Source organism: Callorhinchus milii, unplaced genomic scaffold, assembly GCF_018977255.1.
Source record: "Callorhinchus milii isolate IMCB2004 unplaced genomic scaffold, IMCB_Cmil_1.0 Scaffold10, whole genome shotgun sequence".
NCBI classification, from domain to species: Eukaryota; Metazoa; Chordata; class Chondrichthyes; order Chimaeriformes; family Callorhinchidae; genus Callorhinchus; species Callorhinchus milii.
This window is the reverse complement of record NW_024704751.1, coordinates 8,886,385-8,913,186: the sequence shown is the minus strand read 5'-3', so window position 1 is coordinate 8,913,186 and position 26,802 is coordinate 8,886,385. Positions and strand designations below refer to the sequence as shown.

Sequence of the window (26,802 nt, the reverse complement as noted above, 5' to 3'; positions counted from 1 at the left end):
TGTCAACGTGCTCCCCCGAAGCCACAGACGTCTCACCCTACATCCGCCACCCATATCATGCACCCCTCCATCCTCAGGCATATCATCACAAGGACTCCCAAGTGTCATTGCCAAGGCGTCAGAGAAATCATTGCTACGGATACTGGAAATAGTGTGTTCATGGAGCTGCTAAGTACCCACTTCTGAGACTCTATTATCTAATCAGTAATTGTAACAATGCATAACAAACAGGGTAAACTGTTGGCTCTCACAACAGCTTGTAGTTGTCGAGCGCTTGTCATGTAGAATGAACACCTCGAAGTGCTCAACAAATCCGGTGGTTAATACTGAGCAGGGAGAAGGAAGTGGAGATTTACAGAGCGTGGAAACAGGCCATTCAACCCCATTATTCTGTGCTGAAGGTAACCTGGTTTCCTGACCAGGAATCAAACCCAGGTCACAAAATTGAAGGCCCCAAAGCCTAACCATGAGACTACCGGGGAGGGAAACAGAGGTATTTTATTTTTCACAACTGTGACAGGATTCAAATCTAATATCTTCCAATTCCTCCTTGTAAGGAGGGCTTTGACAGCAGTACGACTGAGGTGACGAGGTTTTGGAAGAGAATTCTAGAGGTAGAGGTTCAAGGTTTGCTTGGCTACTGATGGTGGGACAGAGAAAGTGAGGAACAAGTAACGGGTGAGTAAAGATGGAGACTGCAGACTCATTCTCACCTCATCTAACAAATTCAGCAGCTTTCCTCGGATTTCCTTGGCATAATCTCCAAACGGCTCCTTTAGCATCTGCCGGAACTTTTCGATGACTTGGTAGAAGGTGTTTTTCCACATCGTCGGCTCCACGTTCTGATTGTCTGAATATTCTATGTCCGTCAAGATGCAACGTTCATATAGCTGCAACATCTCTGCCCTGCAGGAAAGAGAACCTTTAATACTGCCACCAAATGAATATAGCGACTGCTTTTCCCATACCTGCCACAGGACTCTAGCTTCCTGTATGCTGGCCAGGTCTCTCATCAGAGCCTCTAATGGCCGAATAGCAACCCTCCTGCCGTTTAACCCACCATCAACTGTGCAGTACTCCTCCACAACACGAGCCATTCGCATATTTGGGAAATACACCATGTGATATGGCTCTGGGATATATCGACCAGGAAGATCAGTTTGCCTCAACAAGGTAGTATGTTTAAAAGAAACTTGAGGAAGGATGTTATAGAGGACAGGGAACAAGCAGGGCTTTGGACAAATTGCTTCAAAGGAGCAGCAAACACTTACACTAATATTTTTGCCTAAAAAATACACCTAACAGTAAATATAGTTGCTTCTTCTGCTCTGTTTCCCAGCCCCATTTAGCTTCTAGTCTTCTTTCTTTTTTTTTATTCTTCCCAATTCTGATTTAAAGCTGTTTACACTAAATGTCAGCCTTGCAGCACTTTGCCTTTGAATCAGAAGGTTGCAGTGTTCAAGCCGAAATTGGCTGCTGTGTTTACCTACAAAATATACAGTCAACCTACTTTACTGTAAATCTTGTTAAGCTCTTTGAGACATCCTCCTGACATGAAGGGCAAGGATGCAAGGATTATTACTATTATTATCACTGAAATTTACACACTGCACACAGTAAATTGAAATATTGCAGTAATCCTGTATAACCACTAGAGAGCATCCAAAAACAAGGAACCTCTTTCAGACAAAAAGATATAATCACCTAACAACACAGCAAAAACAGGCTCGACAAGATGAGCTGCCTCCTCCCGTGCCTTTGTCATGGGGGGAAACAAACAAATGCCTTCAGAGAAGAAGGGAGAGAAAAACATGCATCACCCAAACAAAGCATCAGAGTTGCCCGAGACAGGAGGTAAAGAGGATTCCTACCTGAGCAGAGTCATCCTTTCCAGTCCGTCGGTGCTAACTTTATCCCGGGACAGCAGGTTACTGAGCTGCAGCTCTTGGTTGTCAGCCATACGCAGAAGTCTCCCCAGCTCCTGCTGGTGTATGCTCCGTATTTGCTGCTCCACATCTTCAGGGTTTAACTGGCCTGTCTGAAAGGGAGCTATGAACTGTGCAGCTGGGTAGCCTGGGTAGTACGCACCTGGGTACATGCCATTGTTTGCACTCATTTGGTACTGCACGGCATATGGAGCTGCAGCGTATGGATACTGAGGACCAGGCACTGTTGGCCTGGAGTAACAGTATGGATTGTCAGAGCTTTGGAATTTATAGTACGCGGCCTGAGACGGGTGTGTGTAGGAGGAGTAGGTCTCTCCCTGAGAGGAAGAGCTACACTCGTCATCGGTGTCCAGGAAGTGGAGCGGGGCGTTTTGGTTCTTCAGAGCAGGTTTCTGGTCAGGGTTGTTAGGATCCCACAGTCTACGGGAAGTCCCCCCTCGACCTCTACCCCTGGAGCCTCGACCAAAGAGAAGCCTCGGGCCAGTTGGGGCAGAATCGGGAGAGCCGGGTGCTGTGGAGGACAGGTCGGTATTTGCAGGAAGAACCAAGATCCCTCTGCCTTTCCCGCGTGGTTCCTCGACCTTCTCTTTCTTCTCAGTGTTCTGACTGAATTTATTTGCTGGCAGGTTGGACTTGAGCTCAGGTTTGGACACTTTGCCTTTCCCTCGGCTTTTTTCCTCGTAGTGGTTCTGCTTGGACACGGCAACGGCCCTGTTCATCGTCTCTCTGTCAAACGTGACATGGAGGGCAGACTTGGCATCTTTTCCTCTCTGCTCACAGTTCTCCGCATATCTGACGGAGGTCTGCTCTCTCTCTAGCCCCATCCTCTTTTCCGGACTCTTTGTGGGCGAGTAACGCCTGCTCTCCTCAACACAGTCATCTTCTAGAGAATCCGTGGAAGAAATAGAAATCTGCTTCGGAGGTCTCGATCGCTCCTTCCGATCACCAGCACATTTGATCTTTTCCTTGATGGCCACTCTCTTCCTTTCGCCCTCGGCGGGCCCGTGCTGACCAGAAGGACCGTCCATGCTGTTGTTGCTCCCGGCGGAGCTCGTACTGCATGTCCTGTTACGATCCCTGCGTTTGTCAGACCTCGAGTAGCGCTTTGACGGACCTCCCGGTTTCTCGGGTCTCGCTTGGGATCGATTGATTCTCCCGTCTTCAGATTCTTCATCAAAGTTATTCCCTCGGCCAGTGCCATCTTTCTTTCCTCCTCCTCGCCTCCCCTTCTCCCTTTTGCCAAGTTTCACCTCTACACTCGGTTGAAAGTTCTCCCGGTCTTCTTGACTCCCTTTATCTTTGCCAGTTTCCCTTTGATTTTCAGCAGCCTGCCCGCTATCGTCAACTGGGTTGGTCTTATTGTCGTCCACCAGCCTCAGCTGCTCAGTTTTCTTCACTAGCTCTTCGTCGGCTACGCTGCAGGATGACGACTCCTTGCTAAGGACCTGCACACGTCGGCCAGGCTGGTAGATCTGACGATCTGGCTTCTTTACCTTCTTCAGCTGCTTTGAACCAGCAATGTTAGAGTCACAACCAGATACGGTTTGTTCATCAATGCACTTTAGATCTTCATCTTCATTTCTATTCAACTGTCCATTCTTCCTAGTGACGTCTCCCTGGTTGTTGCCACCATTGCTGTGAGACTCAACAACACTGGCTGACGTGTTTTTCGAGGCAACCTTATTCCCATCAAGATCCTTCACATCTTCCAATTTGTTCTCTTCACTCCCTGGCTCTTCCAATGAAGTGGATTTTTGTTTGTTGTTTCTCAGTCTAGAAACACCTGGCTGGTAAATCTGAATATCTGGCCTCCTGTTGTCCTTCCGTGGCCTCTGGTCTTTGATTTCCTTACTAGACTCTGGAGAAGAAGCAGAGTCACAAATAATAATACTCCTAATAATAATCCTTGCATTTAATATAGCGTCTCATCACATCTACGAGACATCTCAAAGCGCTTCACAGCGCTTCACCGTAAAGTGAATTGTGCAAATGCAGCAGCCAATTGCACACAGCAGTGTCCCACAAACAGTCGTGGATTGAGTGACCAATTTTTTTTAAAAAAAGGATTTATTACCCCCGGAAAAGCGATCCGCCAATCGATTAACAACTGGGTTTCTACTTACTGCTTGATAAACAGAGGCGTGTGGAGTAAGGAAACTTGCCCAGTGTTTCGCCCTGCCTGGATCAAACCCAGGTCCTCTCCCTTGCAATGCGATTGCTCTAACCACTCAACTACAGGACTCCACTATAGGATTACAGTCAGATAATCCAGGACAGTTAGGTGATCCACATTCACATCGATGATTTCATTTTGATTCCAAAGTTAGAAACACTGTTGCTTTGATTTCTTCGAATCTTCCATATAGATAGAGTTATGTCTGTCATCTCAAGTGAAAAAAACCTGCCTGAATAATAGCTGGTCTCATTCCCATTTAATTAGATCCTTGATTTGGCACTTCTGAACTACAACAAATCTGTCAAGAGGAGGGAAAGCCTAACTTCCAATTACAGAGTAAAATAACAGGTGTGAGGGGTACTGACTGAATGGCGAAACACATCACGGGGCTGTGTGCACGTCAATCTGGATCACATCAGAGTCTGCTCGCTTGAAAAATCTACACTGGTAAACAATCCGCCTTGCACATTCCATTGCAGGGGACGTGTTAGCTTGCATCCACGTTCCCAGTCGTGTCACCCTTCAATAGACTTAGACTTTTCAATAAGGAATGGTTTAAATTAAATTGTAAACCTGGAATGATGTATTTCAGCAGCAGGCGAAGCATAACAAGGTCGACCCTAAACAGACACCAAAACCATCATCCACACCTTTGTCGCCCCCCCACCTTGAATTTTCAAACACTCCCCCCGCTGGTCTCCCCAGCTCCACCAGCTCCAGCATCCACAAGCTCCAGCTGTCCAGCTCTATCCTCAACTGCACTTAACTCCCCCCCACAACCTCCTGAATCATCCCAATCCCCACCAGACTCCATGGGCTCCATCTCCAAACAATCTTCACCATCACATACAAATTTCTCCACACTCTTGCACCTCCCTACCTCGTCCCTGACCTGCTTGTACTTCACTCCTCTGCATGCCCGTGTTAGCTCAGCAGAGTGGACAGGCAGAACATCCCCCAACACCTCCTCATCATCATCGGTGCCTGTGCCTTCAAAGCCCCTAATCTCTGGAACTCCCTGCCTCAATCCTCTTTATCTTTCAATCCCAGCTAAAACCTACCTCTTAGCCTGTGCCTACTACGATCACCCCACCTCCTTCATTGCTTGCCATCCACCACTCCACTGTACAGCCCTCCGAGTGAAGAGCGCTATACGAATGCAAGTTGTTATTATCCTAGAGCACCAAAACTTGTAGGAACTGGTCTCATTTCAGCATAAGCACATTGGCCAAAGAGAAGCTAGATAAGTGGGAAAAGCTGCTGGAGAATATAACAGGACTCTGCTTGGCTCGCCTCTACCCCTCCTCGAGCTGCCTTTGGTCACTTTCATTCTTTAAAAGTCTTTATATAGAGCAGCTAAATTTAGCTGAGAACGTCTGGTTTACAATGTGGAGCTGTCAGCAAGTTCAGGATGGACAACGGGGAGCTGGCAACAAAACTTTAGCTCAGTCGCAACAACATACTGTTACAAACTAGCTGCAGAGGGATGGAAAACACGGAAATAAAAAAAAAGGGCATTAAAGTTGCAATAAATGGCAACGCAGTCACCACGATGGGAATACTTCACAGTCGTTCTAAACCGTTTGGCGAGTTGAACAACCAGATTATCAGGCAAACAGTAACAACATGTCGCCAGCCAGTGACAAATATCATGGCCGTACAAGGCTGCCCCACTCTTAAGTTGGTTGATCTTAAATCAGGCTGATGCTACAACTGACCTCAACATCCTACGATTCAATGAGAGTAAGGAATTTGGATCAGAGTACATTGCCCTAGCTAGAGAATAATAACGCAGCATAGATTTGACAAGCTGAATGGCCTCCTATATTGCAATTTCTAGGATTAAGATGGTGGGATGGTAGGGGGGGAGCGGGGTGAGGGAAAGAAAATCAGACAGATTTCTTGTTCCTAATTGCTATGCAGAATCCCTGCTGGAGATGTGTGTGTATTCAAGCTGGCTCGGCGACACTAACCTTCATGGTCAAACAGCCTGATGACAGTCACCAGCAAGGCTCACCATGTAGAATGGTTATTTGTGTAAGGTGGCCACAGCATTGGCCCCAGTAAAAGGAAAACAAATCAGCTGCCCAGAGGCCATGAGAGTAGGAGGCGAGAAACAACGCCTGTTTTTCCACTTGTTGCAGTTACTAAAGTGCTTCAGGCAGAAAGCTCTTTCAACTCTCTGTGACCACGTGTTCCACCTCACTACTGGTGCAGGTACTGAGCACTGGGTATAGCTCCAGCGTGTACTGATCCCATAGCTTCCAATGAAAAATTAATGCACTGAATCCCGGCCCCATTACAATCTAATCAATAAGTTGGCAATATGTCACCTCCTCTCCTGACTGTGGCGACTCAGTAAGGTACAGTGTCACATTAACAGGAGCCATTTGGTACCCAGCCCAAGGGATCAGTCACCATGCGTCACCCCAGTCAGCAACCGTGGTTTGTTTCATGTGGTATTTCATACAAGTGTTGTCATAACAAAACTCAACTCCACCCTCACGCAACATCCTGCATTTTCCTGCAAGGTTCACTGTTGCCATTGTGGGAGAAACAGCTAATGGAGTGCAGACATACAATTAAACTTGGACTTTCTGATTTGATATGGTTCAGTAGCCAAAGGGTCTTTGTCACCAAAACCTCTCTTGTGATCACCAGAACACACAATGTGTTCACCAATCTTCGTCAGAGTGAAAAATATTTTTAAAGTACTCATTTTTTCCTGTTCCTGACGTACTCAGGGATCAGCTACTTTAGCACATGCCTGGGAACTTTCTGATTTCTGTGGCTCGGCCTCTCAGAATCTGACAAATATTTTCATGTGCTCACTTTATGTTCATGACATTGGGAATGCCTATCCATAGTTCAAAATTATTGTTGAATTATTCGTATACTGGTGACTGATCATTTGTTGCAACTTAATGCACTACGGTAAACAAGAGTCAACTGCTGATGCACCAAGTGACGTATTAAGTGACATAGTGAACACCCCTCCAAAACAGAGCAATAGGAAGCGAGTTCACACCCTCAAATCCACACAAAAATTACTAATTTTAGCTTTATTTTGGTGAGAATGAATAAAACAGAACGACAACTTGTACTTGTACTTGTACAGCGCCCTTCACCCGGGGCAGCTTCTCAGAAAGCTTAAACAAAAGTCAGCAGGAGGGTAAAATCACACAAGTCCAGATCCCCAAAAGGTCTGCTCGCCAAAATCTGGATCAGAGGTGATGTGAGGCTACGAGAGGAAACACTGCATCAATTTTATAAAAGCTTTTCCTCCTGTTCTCTCAGTTTCCTTGGCACCCACATTGCTCCGGCCTAGACCATTACATGGCCAACCCCCCCTCCCATCCCCACCGACCCATGTAAATGCCAGCCTTCCACTGATTTGACTCCCATTTGATCATATTTACTGTCCTCAATCCTACAGAAGGGTTGCTCCAACAGTACCAATCCTGATCAAGTCACCCCAAACATTGAACTACTCCTCTTCCTAATCTCAATTTACCTGCACTGCATTTCCTGTATTCAGTTTTACTTTCATTTCAACATTTGTGTTCTAGTAACACAAATACAGTTTCTACGCAGATGCAAATGCAAGAGTCAACTGCTGATAAATATGCAAATGTCCTCTGGCACAGGCCATATAAATAGGTGGCTCTTGTACAACTGGTCCCTTTTCTAATTAATGGCTTTACCATTTAATAAATTAGTGACTTGAAAATAAAAAAGGACCCGAATTCAAAACATGTAAATTTGGAAATATCTTAAACAATATGTTTAATTAGGTCAATGTTGAGCCTTAACCACCTGCTGCATCATTAAGCTTTATTTTTCTCTCTACTCGAGTGAAGTGGCACCTTTCTTTGGACAATGATCACTCGCTGGCTAACTGGCTATGAGCCAAGACAGTGAATTTTGGCAAAGCTATTGCATGAGGTGGGGCTGGGGGGGGGGGGGATGAAGAGGTAATCAAGCATGACTCTTTTCTCACGTAATATAATTAAATAAATAGAAGTAAATGTGATACATGGTACTTTCCTCATTTCCTCCTTCCGATCTCTCATTTCTAATCTCTCCATTTCATTGACAGAACTATAATCATTGCTTCTTTAGACGTTTTACTTTCAAAAGTTCTAAACACACCACCTTATTTACATGCTCTCTCTCCTTTCTGCGGCCTCTGCGCTAAAATTCTAATCGAGACTCTTGCATTGACCAAAACCAATTCATTCTTTCCCCGGATTAAAAAAAAATGACATTCCTTACCTCGCCTCTCAAGTCTTTCCTGCTTTCAAAACCCAAGCGAGGGGTCAAACTAACTTTACAATTTATCTCACTCTTTTTCAGTCTAGGTGTTGACCTGCTATTTTATAAGCAACAAGCTTTCACTGAAATTTCTCAAATAAAAACCTACACACACACACACACACACACACAACAGCTCCATAACAATAATCCGTGAATTTAATACATCACTGAAAATATCAAATCGTCTCAAAAGCACTCGACAAAGACTCTGTGAAGTGCAGTGGCTGTATTTTATTTTAAGGCGACGACAGCAGCCGGTTTATGCGCGCAGCACGGTCCCACCAACAGCCGTGAAGCGAGCGAGCGAGCGACCGACCGATTTACCTGGCCAGGAAGAGCCTGAACAAGTCAAATCAAATCAAATGAATAAAATAAATAAGACCAAAAGGCACGTGGGGCATCTCTTGCCAGACAGAACCGCAACTTCGCTGACAACTTAAATTAAGACTTAAAGCGTCTTAAAGACTACCCCCCCACCCCCCCCACACACACACACACCTCCTCCAGACAGGTTGTACTATAACAGAGCCCAGGTAGGGAGGTAGGTCGGCAAGTGGAGAGGTAGGTGCTGGCTTTAGACATTTTTTTTTAATTATTATTATTAATTATTATATAAAAAAAGAAATAAAAGGTGAGAAAGAAACGACCCCGAGTGTTGGTGGAGGTGTTGGCGCTGGGAATAGGAGCAGCTGGGAACCGCCAGGGGGAAAAACCTCACATCTTTTTGAAGGCAGGAAGGCAGGTGAGTGTGAGTGAGTGAGTGAGAGTGAGTGTGTGTGTGTGTTGAGTGTGAGTGAGTGAGTGTGTTGAGTGTGAGTGAGTGTGTTGAGTGTGAGTGAGTGTGTTGAGTGTGAGTGTGCTGTGTGGAGTCTGAGTAGAAACGGGCCCCGGGTTCGTTGTGAGTGAGTGAAGTGAGTGAGTGGAGTGAGTGAGTGAGTGAGTGAGTGGAGTGAGGGACCGAGTGAGCGTTGAGGAGAATTTGAACGGGGTTCGGGCTGCGAGCGGCCGTTGGAATCCGGTTCAAACCGACAACAACGGCGGCTTCGGCGGCAGCCGGTAACCCCCCCCCCCCCCCACCCCGCACCGCACATCCCGCTCCTCGGCGGTAAACCCCACCCCCCACCCTCACACACGCCTCCCCCCCAACCTCCCTGACCTCAGGTAACCCAGTAACCGCCGCTCTCTGAGCGGCCCTCCCGCCTCAGGACACCAACCCCCCGCCACCGACAAACCCCGGCCTGACCCGACCTCCGCTCCCCGCCCCCCCCACCCCCGGCACTCGGGCCTCCTCCGAGGTAAACCAGCGCTGAAAACTCTCCCTCCCCCCTCGGCGCCTCCCTTACCCGCCCGGGCCCCCGCCGCCGCCGCCTCCAGGCTGCGGGCCAACTCCCTCAGCTCGGCCGCCGACACTCGCACCCGCTCCAGACAGTCCGCCATCTTGTGGCGGCCCCGCACTACACTACCCACCGTGCCCCGCGCGCAGCACCGCTGACCCCAACACAGAGCACCAGCACAGCCCTGACACTGACACAGCACTGACACAGCACAGCACTGACACAGCACAGCACAGACACAGCACAGCCCTGACACAGCACAGCACTGACACTGACACAGCACTGACACAGCACAGCACAGACACAGCACTGACACAGCACAGCACTGACACTGACACAGCCCTGACACTGACACTGACACAGCACTGACACAGCACTGACACAGCACTGACACTGACACAGCACAGCACTGACACAGCACTGACACAGCACAGCACAGCCCTGACACAGCACAGCCCTGACACTGACACAGCCCTGACACAGCACAGACACAGCACAGCACTGACACAGCACTGACACAGCACAGCCCTGACACAGCACAGCACTGACACAGCACAGCCCTGACACAGCACAGCACTGACACAGCACTGACACTGACACAGCACAGCACTGACACAGCACAGCACTGACACAGCACAGCACTGACACAGCACTGACACAGCACAGCCCTGACACAGCACTGACACAGCACAGCACTGACACAGCACAGCCCTGACACTGACACAGCACTGACACAGCACAGCACTGACACAGCACAGCACTGACACAGCACAGCCCTGACACTGACACAGCACTGACACTGAACAGCACAGCACTGACACAGCACAGACACAGCACAGCACTGACACAGCACAGCACTGACACAGCCCTGACACAGCACAGCCCTGACACAGCACAGCCCTGACACAGCACAGCACTGACACAGCACAGCACTGACACAGCACAGCACTGACACAGCACAGCACTGACACTGACACAGCCCTGACACTGACACAGCACTGACACAGCACAGCCCTGACACAGACACAGCACAGCACTGACACAGACACAGCACAGCACTGACACAGTACAGACACAGCACTGACACAGCACAGCACTGACACAGACACAGCACTGACACTGACACAGCACTGACACAGCCCTGACACAGCACAGCACTGACACAGCACAGCACTGACACAGCACTGACACAGCACAGCCCTGACACTGACACAGCACTGACACTGACACAGCACTGACACTGACACAGCACTGACACTGACACAGCACTGACACAGCACAGCACTGACACAGCACAGCACTGACACTGACACAGCACAGCCCTGACACAGCACAGCACTGACACTGACACAGCACTGACACAGCACTGACACGGCACAGCACTGACACAGCACTGACACTGACACAGCACTGCACTGACACAGCACTGACACAGCACAGCACTGACACAGCACAGCCCTGACACAGCACAGCCCTGACACTGACACAGCTCAGCACAGCCCTGACACTGCCCTGACACTGACACAGCCCTGACACTGACACAGCACAGCACTGACACAGCACTGACACTGACACAGCACTGACACAGCACTGACACAGCACAGCACTGACACAGCACTGACACAGCCCTGACACTGACACAGCACAGCCCCGACACAGCAGACACAGCCCTGACACAGCACAGCCCTGACACTGACACAGCACAGCCCCGACACAGCACTGACACAGCCCTGACACAGCACTGACACAGCACAGCACTGACACAGCACAGCACTGACACAGCACAGCCCTGACACTGACACAGCACAGCACTGACACAGCACAGCCCTGACACAGCACAGCACAGACACAGCACAGCCCTGACACTGACACAGCCCTGACACAGACACAGCTCAGCACAGCCCTGACACTGACACAGCTCAGCACAGCCCTGACACTGACACAGCTCAGCACAGCCCTGACACTGACACAGCTCAGCACAGCCCTGACACTGACACAGCTCAGCACAGCCCTGACACTGACACAGCTCAGCACAGCCCTGACACAGACACAGCTCAGCACAGGACTGACACTGACACAGAACTAGCACAGCCACTAACACAGCACTTACACAGCTCAGCACTGGCACAGATACAGCTCTAGCATAACACAGACACAACCCACATTCGGTACACGTCTGGCAAAGCAAATTTTTGGGAGGTTAGCCTGATACATGCAGAAACCCATTGCAAGCCTCTTGGTGAACAAGTTAACATGAAATAGGTGAGAGCAGTGCCCACATCCTCCTGCCCACAGCCCAGACACACACCCTGCCCAATGAGCAATGGCTTCACTAGTTGGAAGTGTGGGGCTTCAACATCGGCTGTTTACCTTTCAGTATAATAATCAAGGTGCATATCAAGCCATGGGTTTATGAGAGTGTGTTCATGAACCATTCATCAGCTGTCATCCCACACTTCAGTTTCCTCATCAGTTCTTTGTTAGCCTTTAATATGACACAAAGATCTATTCAGGAAAAACACATGACATGCCAGGTACCTTAAAGTTCTAGAGGTACAAGTCCCATGCTGTGTACCATGTTTACTCAACACTAACTGCTTGATCTAGGTCCTCATGTGACAGGCCTTGGCAGAGGGATGTGCCCGCAGTGAAGCTGACTCCAACTTCAGCATGCTCAACCCACAGCCCTCCCTCCCTGGATACTTTTCTCTGCTTCACAGCATAATGCTTCCTTCAGGCCCCAAGGACACCATCATGGGTCTGTTGGGGAGTATAGGACCTGTCGAACACTGGCAACAGCCCAGAGGGGGCCAATGAGATGAGACTAGCCATGGTCGATGAGACTAGCCAGCGAAAAGTTTGAAAACATGTAGTTTTGATTACTTTTCAAGTGATCACACTTCATTTCCCTAATGTCTTCCTTAGCCTCAAACTGTGCTTGGTTGTAAACTACCTTTCAGCAATGCTGGCTTGCCCCAGGGGAGCTGTCTAATAACACTTTAAAGGCCCTCTGCTTTTATCTAATAGCTTTCCTTCGCTTTGCATTTACTTTTGACAGGTTTCTGCTTTGTGGATGATTGGCTGAAGACTAGCATCAGTTTGCTTACAACCAAAGATGTAGATCCAAAAGACATTGGCTACATATTCTGTTGTCGAGTCTATGCTTTCAGCCATCACACACTCACTCCCTACCTTCCCGAGTTTTCCTGTACATTGTTAGAGATGACAAGTGTGCTTCACTCTGCATCTAACCTACATAACAGGTCGTCAACACAGACACTGGAGCCTAAAAAGTGAATCATTATCCCATCTGAAAATGGAATTAAGGAACACGGAGGCGAATTAAAAGATAATAAACAGGAAAATATGACACTGGGACTTATCTGTTCACACACTACTTACTATTTGCTCCCATGAAACATCAGCCACATTTGCTCCAGTATCACAACTCATGAGCTGCTGGATATAATAATAATTCTTGCATTCTTGCATTTGATATAGCGCTTTTTCACGTCTTCTCGACGTCTCAAAGCGCTTCATAGAATAGACTGTAAAGTGTATTGACCGTAAATTTGTGGGCGAAACGCAGCAGCCAATTGCACACAGCAGCATCATGGATTGAAAATGACCAATTTATTATTGTTTTGGAGGGATTATTATTAGGCGTGTGGAGTAAGGAAACTTGCCCAAGGTTTCGCCCTGACCTGCCTGGAATTGAACCCAGGTGTCTCACTTGCAAGGCGAGTGCTTTAACCACTGAGCTACAGGACTCCACAAATATGCTGCTTTTACTATGACCTACGTAGGTGAAATTTTAAGGCACAGCTTCTCTTGTGCTCATGAAGGGAAGGAATTTCCAGACTGACACTTTATCTTGGCATTTCAGAGCACTGAAAAATTTGGCAAATCCCTTAAAATTCAGTCACAATTTTGAAAACAGTTTTCTATAAGCTGTTTTAAGATCTTAAAATTAAGATTGCATTGAATCCCAATGTTTCACTAATTGACATGAACAAAACTGTTCTTTGGCATCCAACAGGATAAATCGTCAAACCTCCTGTGCCAGAGCTTTTCTGTGGAAAACCAGGCCTCGAAGTTTGGGCTGAGACACACCTACTCATAGTATTTATCTGATCAAGTTGTTGATCTTTCTCCTCCCCTACCCCCACATATTTTGCATCCAGAAATACCAGGACACGGACCCATATAACACTGGGCTTGTCTTGTCTGAAGTTACCCCCAAGTTTCTCTGTGCAATAGAACCCTGACATTTCAAATAGCGTTACGCTCGCTATGCTCTCTGTACATACTGGGTCTCCGAGTGAGATGGGCAATCAGTGGCTTCTCTAGGCTCTGGATTGGATATTGTTACCAATTCACACACAGCGAAGATTACTTCCCACGTTCACTCAAGAAAGAAGTAGACTCATTCTGGTCTCTGCTCAATCTGACAATGTACAAGGACTGAATATAGCGCAACATCTGTGCGTCAAGACACAATTTATTTTGTCACGAAGTTCACAGCAGGGAATGTTCCATTTCTGAAACCTAGATTCCAGTCGAGTGTCAAATGCGGACTAGGATTTGGAACAGGATGTAACAGTCCCCATGAAATATGCCCGGAAAGGGCTCCTTGCAGGTTAAGATTATATAACCACCCCCCCACACCACATTGGAAAGTCTTTTATCTCAGCCAATCACGTGGGGTAAAGAGGGAAATAACTGAGCAGAGACTGGTTGTAGCTATAAGGAGGGTGGATCTGGGCAAAATCTTCACCATGTGCTTATCTTCTGCAGCAGATCTACACTGGAAAAAGGAGAAGTCATCCACTGACCTGCCTGATCCAATCACATCACTGTGGTGGGGAGCTAAAGGTTAGGGTAGGAGAATAATCAGATACATTTTATTGTAATGAGACACAAAATGAAGTTGCAAAACAAACCACAAACCATCAGAATTGGACTAATTGGGCTGAAGGGTCTGCTTGCATACGGTTTCACTCTATGTGACTGCTGTAAGAGATTCTTATATAAGTAATGGCATTATTGACTACCAATGGGTGCTACTATGCTTTGTAATAAGGTAGCCAGTCACCTTTTGCAGTATCGTGCCAGTACTGTATAAAAGAATCTATTTTAAATTCAAAGTCAAGTCTCAAGGCATTGATTCTTTCATTTAATCCACCAAAGTGAATAGGTGGAACTCTGTAGAAACTCTGCATGTAACATGCAAGAAACCAAAGTCACTGAAATGTAGATGGCACACTGATTCAGAAATCCATTTCCACACTCTAATCTATATCAATTTCCGCTGCATTTATAATGGATTCGTTCTTCTCCCAAGGCACTGGATTTGGAACGTATGGATCGTACACCCACTTTGGGAAAACCCTTTTGTATAAGTTCATCAGAACGGTGTCCTGGGATTTGAGTTGTCCATCAAACAAGCATTTCATATGTCCGTGGGTACCTGAAACAATGCAGACGTGTTAGATTGAAGAACCAGATTAACATAGAACTGTACAACAGCAACCAATCAATAAAAAAATAATAATTTGGTCACTCAATCCACAACAGTTTGTGGGACACTGCTGTTCGCTATTAGCTGCTGTGTTTTGCCCACAAAATATACAGCCAATTCACTTTACAGTACATTTTGTGAAATGGTTTGATACGTCTAACTCACTATATTAAGTGAAAGGATTATTATTAATTTGCCTTAAACTTTTAGATTCACGTAGAATTGGGGGGAAATTCTTTAAAAAGTCTCAACTTGGAAGCTGGTTTTCCACAGCCCTTTACGCACCTCTGCCCAATCTCCGACAAAAGGGCTGAGCAACACCACAACTGTCAATGGGGTTTAATCGGGCGTTCCTTACCTAGAGACTCCTTGATATGTCCTCTGCGACCCCATTTAGTTCGAAGTTCCACTGGTTTGAACCACAGGACATCCTCTGCAAAAGGGAATAAAGAGTCTGATTATTGAAAAGTAAAATGGGTTCATCAAATGGAACAATAGATACCTGTGTGCAGGGTGCACTTGCCAATGGGCATTCAGGGTATTCCCCTGGTGTGTGGCCAGGGAAGAAGGGTTAGTGCTAAGTTCCATCATTGCATTTTCCTTGCATGTTATGCTGGGCTTCATGCCTAAGCTTTGGCAATGAAAACAAACCTGATTCCTCTCACTTGCAAGTCGAGTGTGTGAACCACTACATTACAGGACTCCACAAGTTTCTGGCTTCCAAGCAATACTCTCCAATTTACCATCTACAAAGTGTACTCCCATATAGCAAGATGCTAGCACACATCAGTTAAAGAGAAGCACCAGCACCACATTGGAACTAGGGCCACTATATTTTGCGGGGTTGAGGGTGCAACTTGAAGAAAGAAATAACATTCTTTCAACATGCAAACATTTCTACTCATACAAGAAACAATTCAGAGAAAAACCATGAAAAACCTGAGTAAAGTTTACAGCTAATAGCAATGTAGGAGCCAAGTAAATTCAGCACTCAACACTTTATGCAGATAAAAAACTTCTTGCCTCAAACCCGCAAACACTTCAGTTTATTGTGAAATACTCTGGGAAAGGGAATGCCCTGCATTCTTTGGGTGCAGTTGACGTCGCTCTTCCTTGCTCTCACCTCGGTTAAAGAACATGTATCTGACCACAGAGGTTTTCTTCATGATCTTGAAGGGATGGCCACTCAGGACAATTCTCTTCACGATGATTCTGTCAGGATCCACACTCAGCAGGGAGCCCGTTGCTACCAAATCTTGCATGCCTGTGGTTAACAGAACAGACGTGCTATTACACACACGCAAAACACAGGCACTTTGGTCCCGCTCTCTGACACTCAAAATTCATTCCTATCTCCTGACGTGAAAGGCGCTTTATAAATGGAATCTTGTTGTTGTTGTTGTCTATCGTCTTTCAAAGCCTTTTCAAAACCCGGCTCTGTACAAAGTATAGCTTGAGTTACTTTTGTTGATTGTAGCAATGCCACTATTCTACTTCATAAAGTTCATCAAAGTGTTTATTTTACACAAAAGCCCCAAATAAATGCAAATTATTATTATTACTACTACTACTACACACATGTGCAATCTGCAGACAAATGTGGGCAACAGAGATATTGTAGCACATGTGAAATTGGACAATACTTGTCCTATGGCTACCATCTGGTCCTTTTTCTGTACTTATACATTTCCATTTTGGTCTGATGCAAGACATTTTTTCTGGACAAATTATTGGTCATCCTGCTTGACACCCACCCACCCACATGGCAGCTTTCACAGATGCCTCCTCCCACAACTCACATAAAAATAAGCAGTAGCACCCAGCTCACCACTCACAGCAATACTTTCTTACAAGACCCAAGTGCAAAGACTACGTACCATTGACTCGGGATTTGAACATCAGCACGGAGGCAGAGGGGAAGGTGATCGGAGCGTACACAGTTGCCACGATACTGGAGTTTGGGGGGAAAAACCTCTCATACTTGAACTTATAAGCTAAAGAGGCAAAAGAGAAAGCCGTGAAATAGCGACAAATATTTTGGTGTAAAAATAAATAAGCAAGAGGTGGATCAGACAAGTAACAAGCATTTCTTGACAATGTAATAGCACAGCTAGCCATTTTCCTCACTCTACAAGGGCTGTGACACTCCAGTCACATTATCACCCTTCTGCTTTGAAAACAATAAAGGCGTTTCTCCCAGTGTCCTGCCCCCAGATATAATTAGTTATTTACTTCACGACTGATTGGCTATATGTGGGTCTTTTCTGTGCACAAATTGGCTGCCGCATTCAGCTGCCAATGTTACACTTTACAGTAAATCCAGTGAAGCACTTTGAGTCAAGCACTTGATGACATGATAAGGCGCTACATCAAATGTAAGGATTATTATTAAACTATCCCTTACTTTGGGCGCACAAGACAGCAATTACAGATGTCTCAATAATTACATGGACCTTGTCTCAATGATTATAATGCTATATTAGATGACAAAAGAAAGCTGTCTGCTGTCTAAACATCTAACAAGCAGCACTAAATTCAGTAGCACAGCAGAAGCCACTGGATAAAACAATGGCAAGAATCATTCACAGCCAAATACCACCACCTATTGGGATAACATAGAATGGCAATGTGAGTTCCCAATTCTTGTAAACCACTGTCATAACAACAAATTTAGATTTCACGTCGGAAGGACATCCCAAGGCGCTGGACAGTCAAGGACTTGCACCCGAGGTGGAGTTTAGGATCAGTTGGGGTGTAGGGCAACCAAAGGCACAGTCAAAGAGCAGGGTCTTGGGACCTTGAAGGAGGCAATGGAGCAAAGCTGATATGGATCCTGCTTCAACCACTCCACTAGGAAGGACATTCCACATCCTAACAACTCTGTGAAAAAAATCCTCTTAATCTCCCCCTTGTATGCAGCAATGTTTACATACCACACACAAAAATGTTTTACTCCCATTTCCACAGCAACAGAACCTCATCAACATACAACCACAGTAACGTGAAAGCAGTTAATATTCTCAACGGCACCCAAGCACACTGACCATGGCAGGACATCACACTGACCTGAGGAGTGTTGTGAATAGAGAGGTGGGGCCCGGAACCTCCTGTAGCCACAGTGAAAGATCACCTCTTCTTTGGATTGGATGGGTTCAGTGCAGCTTGGGTGTCTCCTGAGCAAGAAATTGATGACCGACATCTAATATTAACAGAGAAAAGCAACTAGTTACATTAAAGCGACCGAAATCCACACATTTATCACAGCATTAGTGGTCGGCAGGATCGATAAAGAACCAAGTGAAATTGACAACTGTCTCCTTTGATTTTAACTGATATATCAACAAGCCAAGATATTAACATGGACCCCAGTTGTAACCCGATCTCTCTATTTACTTAGTGTTTAGAGCAATCGCCTCGCAAACAAGAATACCTGGGTTCAATTCACGGGCAGGTTGAAACATTGAGTTTCCTCACTCCACACACCTCTGTTTAGCTAGCAGTAAGTAGGAACCCAATTGTTAGTCAATTGGTGGATCGCTATTCCAGGATTAATAATCTCTTAAAAAAAATACTAATAATAATTTGGACACTTAATCCACGACTGTTTGTGGGACGCTGCTGTGCACAATTGGCTGCTGGGTTTCGCCCACAAAACATAGTCAATTCAATTTATAGAATATTCTGTGAAGCGCATTGAGACGTCTCGAAGATGTGATAAGACACTATATCAAATGCAAGCATTATTATTATTATTTCAGTACCTTCTGCTCATGCGGGAGCATGGTGAAGAGGACTATGGGCAGCTCAGGTTTGAAACTCTCCATCACAGAGATCGGCACATTGCAGACATGAACCGTCACGTACCAGCCAACCTAGGGGTGGGGATTTAAAGACATACAACGCTTCATTTCTAAAGACCAAGACATCAGAATTTGCGTTTCTTATCCCATTGCTGGACAATCAAAGAGATATTTGGGGAGGATATGCATTAGTGTTTTACAGAGTTCAAACCAGGGAACAGACAGGAAGGGATCACTAAACCTGAGTGTTGGAGCCTGATTTGCAAACTGGATTCAGCAAATCTATTACAACTGCTGTTTGCTCCGAATTAAAAGTTGTTCACTTGTGAGACTAACAAAGCTGCTAATTGTGAATCTCAAATGGCATTATGGCTTGAGTAAACGCTGCAGAGCTCCTACAGCAGAAATCTGGTAGAACAATTTACACTTCTATAGCATAAAGCAGCATTAACATTGTAGTCCAGATTAGGAGAGGAATATATGGATGATTACTGTATATATAGTGATGCAGTACATGTGTATCAAAGGGTTCAAAAGATATCGCTAGGTTGTGCGATGATCCACTCGTTAGAAAACGTAACTTGGAACAGTTAGAACTTTGAGAATAAACAAGTTACCATGGCCCCGTCTTCCTCTTCCGTGATCTCGTTGAAGACTCGCTTTCTCGTTCTGGCAAAATTCTGGAACTGGAAAATCCTGGCATAATCTCTTGGCAGGTTCTCTTTGGGGTCCCAAGGGGATGTGCGAAAACTCTTCAGACCCCGGTACTTCTGAAACCTGTAGCATTTCCCGGAGATCAGACACCAATACATTAGGGCGGAGCAAAACACCACATTTTCTTTTCCTGTCCCCTCTATTGCTGGATTCTCCTCTCCTCCCAACCTGGTGTTCTGGCCAACAATTTCTCAGATAAACTGGTCATTTACTTAATGGCTCTTTGTGGGTCACTGCACGGATTGTTCTAACCTCTCTGAAGGCAAAAACTTAGAGTCCAGAGGTCCTATTTGCAAACTAAATGACTATTTGTGCTTTGCTAGGTTTCTCTCCAAGACTACACATACACATAACAAAGCTTCCCATGTTAATAATAATCACGTTGTTGAGACATCTCAAAGCGCTTCACAGAATACACTGTAAAGTGGATTGACTATTTCTGTGGCCATCCTGTGTTTCTCAAGACACAGACCATTCCCCAACGTACCTGACACGTGCAGCAACATCCTTGGGAGTGTCCATCTCGTCAGGAAACATTTCCTCCATTCGCTCCTGCTTGTACTTCTCCAGCATTTTCCTCTCCTCCTCGTCGTCGATCTTCTCATCGTAATTATCATCGCGTACGCTCTCACCAACAGTCATTGTTTCACATTCATCATCAGCCTCCTCCTCGTCCCCACTCTCATCACTATCCTAGAGATACATTAGTAAAACATTTACAGGGGTCACATTTCAGGTTCAAGTGATGTGTTCTTTCTTATACAGCCAATATCGGCATGCGTTAAGAGGTAAATCCTAGTACACTGCCCTCGAGTTTTCCCAGGTCAGCTGCACCAGTAAGATACAGAGTAAAGCTTGCTTTATGCTGTCGGCACAGCACAATACGGTAACAGTAAAAGGCATCCCAACAGCAGGTCGCTCTTGCATGCAATGAGATTAGTGAAACAATTCCACTAACAAAAGAGTAATGTTTTAATAGCTACATGCATGCTGTGAGAGCACAATGTAGAGATGAAAGAATCTGCAGGCTGATCCCTCCCTGGTATATCCTCAAGGTGCGCTTGCTTACCTGTGGTTCTTCTATCAGGTTTTCCTCCTCCATATCCTCATCACTCTCCTCATCCTCGTCCACCTCCTCTCCGTCATCCAGAATCCACGCAGCCTGGTAATCGGACGTGCCCTTTGGTACTTTTCGAACAATCTTCTTGGTTTCCTTTATAGCTTCTGAGAAAAGTACAGCAAGCAGACAGAGCACAACACTTAGGTCATATTGATGAGCCAGCCAAGCAGAATATCAACCTAGCACACATGCTCTGCCCTATCATAGGTTGGGTGTTATAACACTAATAATTCTTGCATTTGATATAGTGCCTTATCACGACTTCTAGACGTCTTCAAAGCACTTCATGGAATATACTGTAAAGTGAAGTGACTGTATAATAATCCTTGTATTTGATATAGCGCTTTTCACGTCGGGAGGACGTCCCAAAGCGCTTCACAGAACACACTGTAAAGTGAATTGACTGTATATTTCTGGGCGAACGTACCCAGAGGAAAGCAATAATATCAGAAAGGATGGGGAGGAGCGGAAAAATAACAAGAGGCATTGACAGCAGTAGCTCAACACACGCCAGTGCCCTCGGACATTCACTTTTGTATGTGCAGTTTCTGACTAAAGTGATGAGTTAGTGTTCGACCAGACACCTTGTTTATCAGAACTGCAATTATTTGCCGATTGTGAACATGTGCTGTGAGTGAGGTTTTGTACGTACTGCAATGTCAGGAACAATAAAACCAGGAGTCTGGTGCTTTGAGACTCAGTGTCCACAGACCCCACCCCCCCAAAGGGATTGTAATTCCTCGGCTGAGACCCACCCTCGGCTTCTTGCAGCTCTTCCTCTGTCGGCCACGTCTGCTCTCCCTCCATCGGGTCAGGAACCACCTCGGACTCCAGAGATTCCTGTTTGCTGGGATCTGCCTTCATCAGCACTTTCACATCCTCTTCCATCTCAGCACTGACATCCTGAACAACAAAGACACTTCAATACTTAGAAGGCAAGAGTGAGGGGATAGACCAGTCAACCCATTCCTTGATCCAAGGCACAAAATGCCATCAAGTCTTAGCTGTAAGAACGTTTTGTCTTAAAATTTAAGATGGTTTGGATACTCTCAATTGTATTGTGATGGGTTTTTTTTACAATTAAAACATCAATTCCAATGATTACATTCCCTTTAACCACGTTGAGGGTTACAAAAGCCCCGTCAGTACAATTCACAGGAATGATCTCGTACTTACATTCATCTCAGCATCCGCTCCTTTCTGTACGTGGTTCGGGGCAGTCCTCGTGTTCAGAGGGATAGGGTCAGGAGGGGCATCGATCTGACACATCTGGAAGTCACCGTGTCCAACGATATGGATCAGTCTGTTCACGTTGAGGGTCTGACCCCTGACATAACCAGACACCTTCAGGGTCCCCACGAGCCCACTGGGGTCGCTGGGTTCGAATGCCGCCCGCTGAGCCAGCAGATAGGCCCGCCTGTCCCGGAAGACCACATGTCGGTGTTTCTGCATGGCCACATGTCTCATCACGCTGAGAGCTTCCTGCTCAGTGTCCAGGTTGAAGAGTTTGGCATCCAGGAAACGCTTCTCCAGTAACTTGCTCAGATTCTTCCTGGCGTCTGTTCGCTTCTTCATGGGAAGGTCATTAATTCCCTGAACTACGAACACTGCAGAGTAATTGCCCGGTGTTAATAATAATAATAATAACCATTGCCTTTGATATCGACCTTATCACGTCGCTGAGACGTCTCGAAGCATTTCCACAGAACATACTATAAAGTGGATTGACTGTATTTTATGGGCGAAACACAGCAGTGTCCCATAAACAGTCGTGGACTGAGTGTCCAAATTATTATTATTTTTGGGGGGTGGATTATTAACACAAACATACACATACCATGGTTGGGGAGACCCTGTGCAAAGATGCAGGAGAGACTGTAGTCACCGTAGCTGTCCCATCCCTCATAAGGATCAACGACAAACATCAAGGTGTCCGCCACTTTGGCAATATCGAGTATTGCGTGGATATCCCCTGAAGGAACAGAAAGGAGAATTGAATATCTGAGTACCAATGTTCAAACTATCCTTGTGAGAGAGATGGACATTTCAATATGTTTTGTAAGCACTCATGGAAAAGCAGATCCCAGATTTATAGCATTGTGGTTATGGTGCCTAGCCAAGTGGCAGGAACAGAGCAGCTTAAGGTTCAAGCAAACCTGAAGATACAGAGCATCTCTAACAAAGCAAAGAAGCAGTAAAGAACATAATACCAACACTCGCAACCATGGTTCCTAATGGCTCAGTGAGAAAATGTACTTCGTGGCATGGTATTAAGCCACACAGAACAAGGCACTGGGTTCATATCCCTGTCTATGCTGAAGTAGTTGAACTCAGCTAAGCAGCTGAGATGATCACTGGCTTTTAAGTGTCCCAGAATAAGCTAGTCAAGAGAATGGAAGAGAAAGAGAAATGTTAACCAGAGTTCTTGCTGCTGCAAGTGCATCAGGTGCCCTGTTGACTCGCTCACTCATTCACCTGGATTTGCACGGACAAAGTAGAACCTCTGTTTGAACCTCGGGAAGACAAGGCCAAAGCACTGACTGTCCTGATCGCTCTGATGTACTCTTGCTGTCTCATCGCTCTGTATCAGCTTCAGGACATTCTGGACACTGATGCCAGCGTGCAACAATACCACAGCCACAAGGTGAGGAGGCCCATCCTTGCTCCCAAGGGATCTCTTCTCTGAGAGCATCTAGAAAACAGAAGAAATGCCAAACTATTCAACTATTCCCTCTATAATTGGTACTTATGTTTAAAATCTAATTTTAATAAGTATTTTCTTTCGCAGTATCCTATCTCATGGAACCTCTCTCTCCTCCCCATCCCTCCCTGCTCAGGTGCCCATCTAGCCCTGACAAACACGTTGAGATGGTCTCCTGATGTGAAGGGTGCTATATAAATGTAAACTATATTGTGGATTGTATTGTACCCATCAGCCAAAAATCTTCTTTTCCCAATACCCAGGAGAGTCTAAAGCACAACCCAAGGCGACTTGTGATCCATTCTTCTCAATTCTCTGTAGCACAATACCTGTTTTCTACCTTCCCAGTGAGGAGCAGTGAAGATCTCAAGAACTGCAAGTTCAAATGCCCCTTTCTACCACTGTGGCTTGTACCACTGCACAATCCTGATCTGTGATCCCAGACTCACTCTAACATTGAGCCCCACTTAACATACTGGTGTCAACTCTGAATTACGGGGCGACCCACACAGAGAGCTGCGTGCCCTTACGCTGAAACTAATTACTGCACAGCAAAGCTGCCTGCTGTTCAGACAGATTTACTGAGTACTCACTGCCTCTTTCTTGTTCCGCCGGATCTGAATCGCTCTATGCCTCCGGTCCTGCTTCTTCAGGGCTTTCCGATGCTTCTTAGAAATCACTTTAGCAGAAACCCTCCCTGCAAAGTAAAGCATGTGGGTTTTCAGTAACAGTACGGAGAAGTCGCAACGAAACACGGAGACTACAATCTAACAGCTATCTCTCACAGCTTTTATAGAAAAGCACTGGAGATAACACGGCCCTTCCAGGACTGCATTAATAATAATAATAAAGCATGATATAGCACGTCATCACGTGGTTGAGACGTCTCAAAGCGCTTCATAAGATATACTATAAAATGGACTGACGGTGCATTCTGTGGGTGAACAACGTCCCACAAAACAGCAATACCGTATAATAATAATAACAACAGTAATGTATCTGGGGAAAGAACGGGGGAGTTGGGAGAGCTCTTCCAAAGAGCCGGCACAGGCGCGATGGGTCGAATGGCCTCCCTGCACCACCACGACAACAACGACGACAACAACGACGACGATGATAATCCTCGCACTTGACGTCGCGCCTCATCACGTCTTCCGAGACGCCCCTCGGGGCGCTTCACGGGGAACGCGCGGCGACCGTGGAGCTTCGGGGGCCGAACGCGGCGGCGGCGGCGTTCCCCCCGGTCACCGTGATGCCACCGAGACCTCCCGACTCCAGAGCAGAGACCACCGGTGGAGGTGCCCGAGCTGTGGCCGGAGACCACGTGCCGCTCCCAGGCACCGGCTCGGTCACGTGCTCCAACCGCCACCACCGGCTCGGTCACGTGCTCCAACCGCCACCGCCGGCTCGAGCTCACGGTGGGTCCCGATTCCCCGGGCCACCGTTCGCCGCCGCCTCCTCCTCCTCTCCCGGTACCTTACCCTTGTTCTCCCGCTCCAGCTCGCCCTTGGTGCGGTGCCTGCCCGCCTTGTGCGACTTGTTCTGCTGTTTGAAGGCGCCCGCCCTGTGCGGCGGGTCCGCTCCGCCGGCCGCCATCTTAACAAGGAGGCGCTCAGGCCGGGCAAGAGCGCACGGCGCGCTGCTCTCTGGGATCCTGGAGGACCTGATGGGAGCGAGCGAGCGAGCGGGCGGGCGCACGAAGCTGAAACAATCGTCCGGTTAATTACCTGTTTTGTGAGCCTCAGGAACATGAAAAAAAATCGGTCGAGAGGCATTTTTAAATTTCAATTGCTTTTCATCTCCATCCAACAGCCAATGTCATCCATTGGGATATAAAACCTGATTTATTCTGATGGCCACTCCCAAAATAAGACCGGCTCCTCCGCCTAAATAATAATCCTTGCATTTGATGTCGCGCCTTATAATAATAATAATCCTCGCATTTGATATAGCGCTTTTCACGTCGGGAGGACGTCCCAAAGCGCTTCACAGAACACACTGTAAAGTGAATTGACTGTATATTTGTGGGTGAACGCGGCGGCCAATTGCGCACAGCAATGTCCTACAGACAGTCGTAGATTGAAAATGACCAATTTATTATTGTTTTTTGGGGGTTTTGGAGGATTATTATTAGGCGTCTTATCGCGTCTTCCGAGACGTCTCCAAGCGCTATGCGGGACACACTGCAAAGCGTAGTGACTGTATCTTTTGTGTATGGGTGAAATGCAGCAGCCGATTGCGCCCGGCAGGATTGAGTGGCCAAATTTATCTTTATTGAAGGGTTTATTGTCCCCGGACAAGCGATCCGCCAATCAACTAACAACCGGGTTCCTACTTACTGCTTGGGAAGCAGAGGCGCGTGGAGTAAGGAAACTTACCCAACGTTTAGCTCTGCCTGAAAATCGAACCCTGGTCCTCTCGCTTGTGAGCCGAGGGCTCTAACCACTAAACTACAGTGGATTCCCAATTGTCATTACTATGATTATAAGGAGAGGAAATAGGAAGGGCCAAGCAAGTTAAATCGCAAGATTCTGCGAAATTCTACAAGTTGGCACATACTGTTGATTTTCAAACCCCCACACAAAAAAAACCCCAAAACAACGAAAAAAAAGCGAAGAACAGCAGCTATTCTTCTTGGACGTGGAGTCCTGTAGCTCAGTGGTTAGAGCACTCGCTTTGCAAGTGAGAGACCTGAGTTCAATCCCCGGCAGAGGGCGAAACCTTGGGCAAGTTTCCTTACTCCACACAGAGCCTAATAATAGTCCTCCAAAACCAAAAACAATAATAAATTGGTCATTTTCAATCTACGACTGTTTGTGGGACATTGCTGTGCGCAATTGGCTGCCGCGTTCGCCCACAAATATACAGTCAATTGACTTTACAGTGTGTTCTGTGAAACGCTTTGGGACGTCCTCCCGACATGAAAAGCACTATATCAAATTATTATCATAAAAAGACTATGGGTTGAAACTCAATGATAAAATCCAATTTGTATGCACTTACCAAAAGCGCCCACTGGAGGGCAGACGTGTATCAGAAACAGACTGGAAGATAAAGCCATTACAGGAGTCACAATAGCCCACAAATATACAGTCACTTCACTTTACGGTGTATCCTGCGAAGCGCTTGGAGACGTCTCGAAAACATGATATCAAATGCAAGGATTATTATTA

The 26,802-nt window shown here is 46.5% G+C and overlaps 2 protein-coding genes across 2 annotated transcripts in view; both read right to left on the bottom strand.

Annotated features, from left to right (window-relative positions):
• Positions 1–9,930, bottom strand: part of smg6 (SMG6 nonsense mediated mRNA decay factor) — a 146,669-nt gene extending 136,739 nt beyond the window's left edge. The window contains exons 1-3 of the mRNA XM_042338403.1: positions 9,783–9,930; positions 1,872–3,804; positions 714–906 (exon numbers count right to left, since the gene is read on the bottom strand). Coding sequence (XP_042194337.1) covers positions 714–906; positions 1,872–3,804; positions 9,783–9,876 — 2,220 coding nt within the window. The 5' untranslated portion in view covers positions 9,877–9,930. The remainder of the gene's footprint in view (positions 1–713; positions 907–1,871; positions 3,805–9,782) is intronic.
• Positions 9,931–14,238: 4,308 nt separating this feature from the next.
• Positions 14,239–25,237, bottom strand: tsr1 (TSR1 ribosome maturation factor). Its single transcript, XM_007896490.2, has 15 exons — positions 25,111–25,237; positions 24,223–24,326; positions 23,404–23,620; positions 22,766–22,900; positions 22,105–22,535; positions 21,684–21,831; positions 20,878–21,032; positions 20,296–20,501; positions 19,712–19,871; positions 19,056–19,166; positions 18,361–18,493; positions 17,172–17,288; positions 16,418–16,558; positions 15,653–15,727; positions 14,239–15,243 (listed from the first exon to the last, which is right to left on the bottom strand). Exons 1-15 carry the CDS (start codon positions 25,223–25,225, stop codon positions 15,065–15,067), a joined length of 2,427 nt encoding a protein of 808 aa, XP_007894681.2. The 5' UTR covers positions 25,226–25,237; the 3' UTR covers positions 14,239–15,064.
• Between the last annotated feature and the right edge of the window lie 1,565 nt (positions 25,238–26,802).

Excerpts from the sequence above, each read along its gene's own strand:
- tsr1 (XM_007896490.2), bottom strand. The coding sequence starts at position 25,225 with ATGGCGGCCGGCGGAGCGGACCCGCCGCACAGGGCGGGCGCCTTCAAA. Across the intron at positions 16,559-17,171 it reads GTTCAAATCCCGAGTCAATG|GCATGCAAGATTTGGTAGCA; the intron begins GTACGTAGTCTT and ends TGTTAACCACAG. Across the intron at positions 15,244-15,652 it reads ACATATCAAGGAGTCTCTAG|GTACCCACGGACATATGAAA; the intron begins GTAAGGAACGCC and ends GCATTGTTTCAG.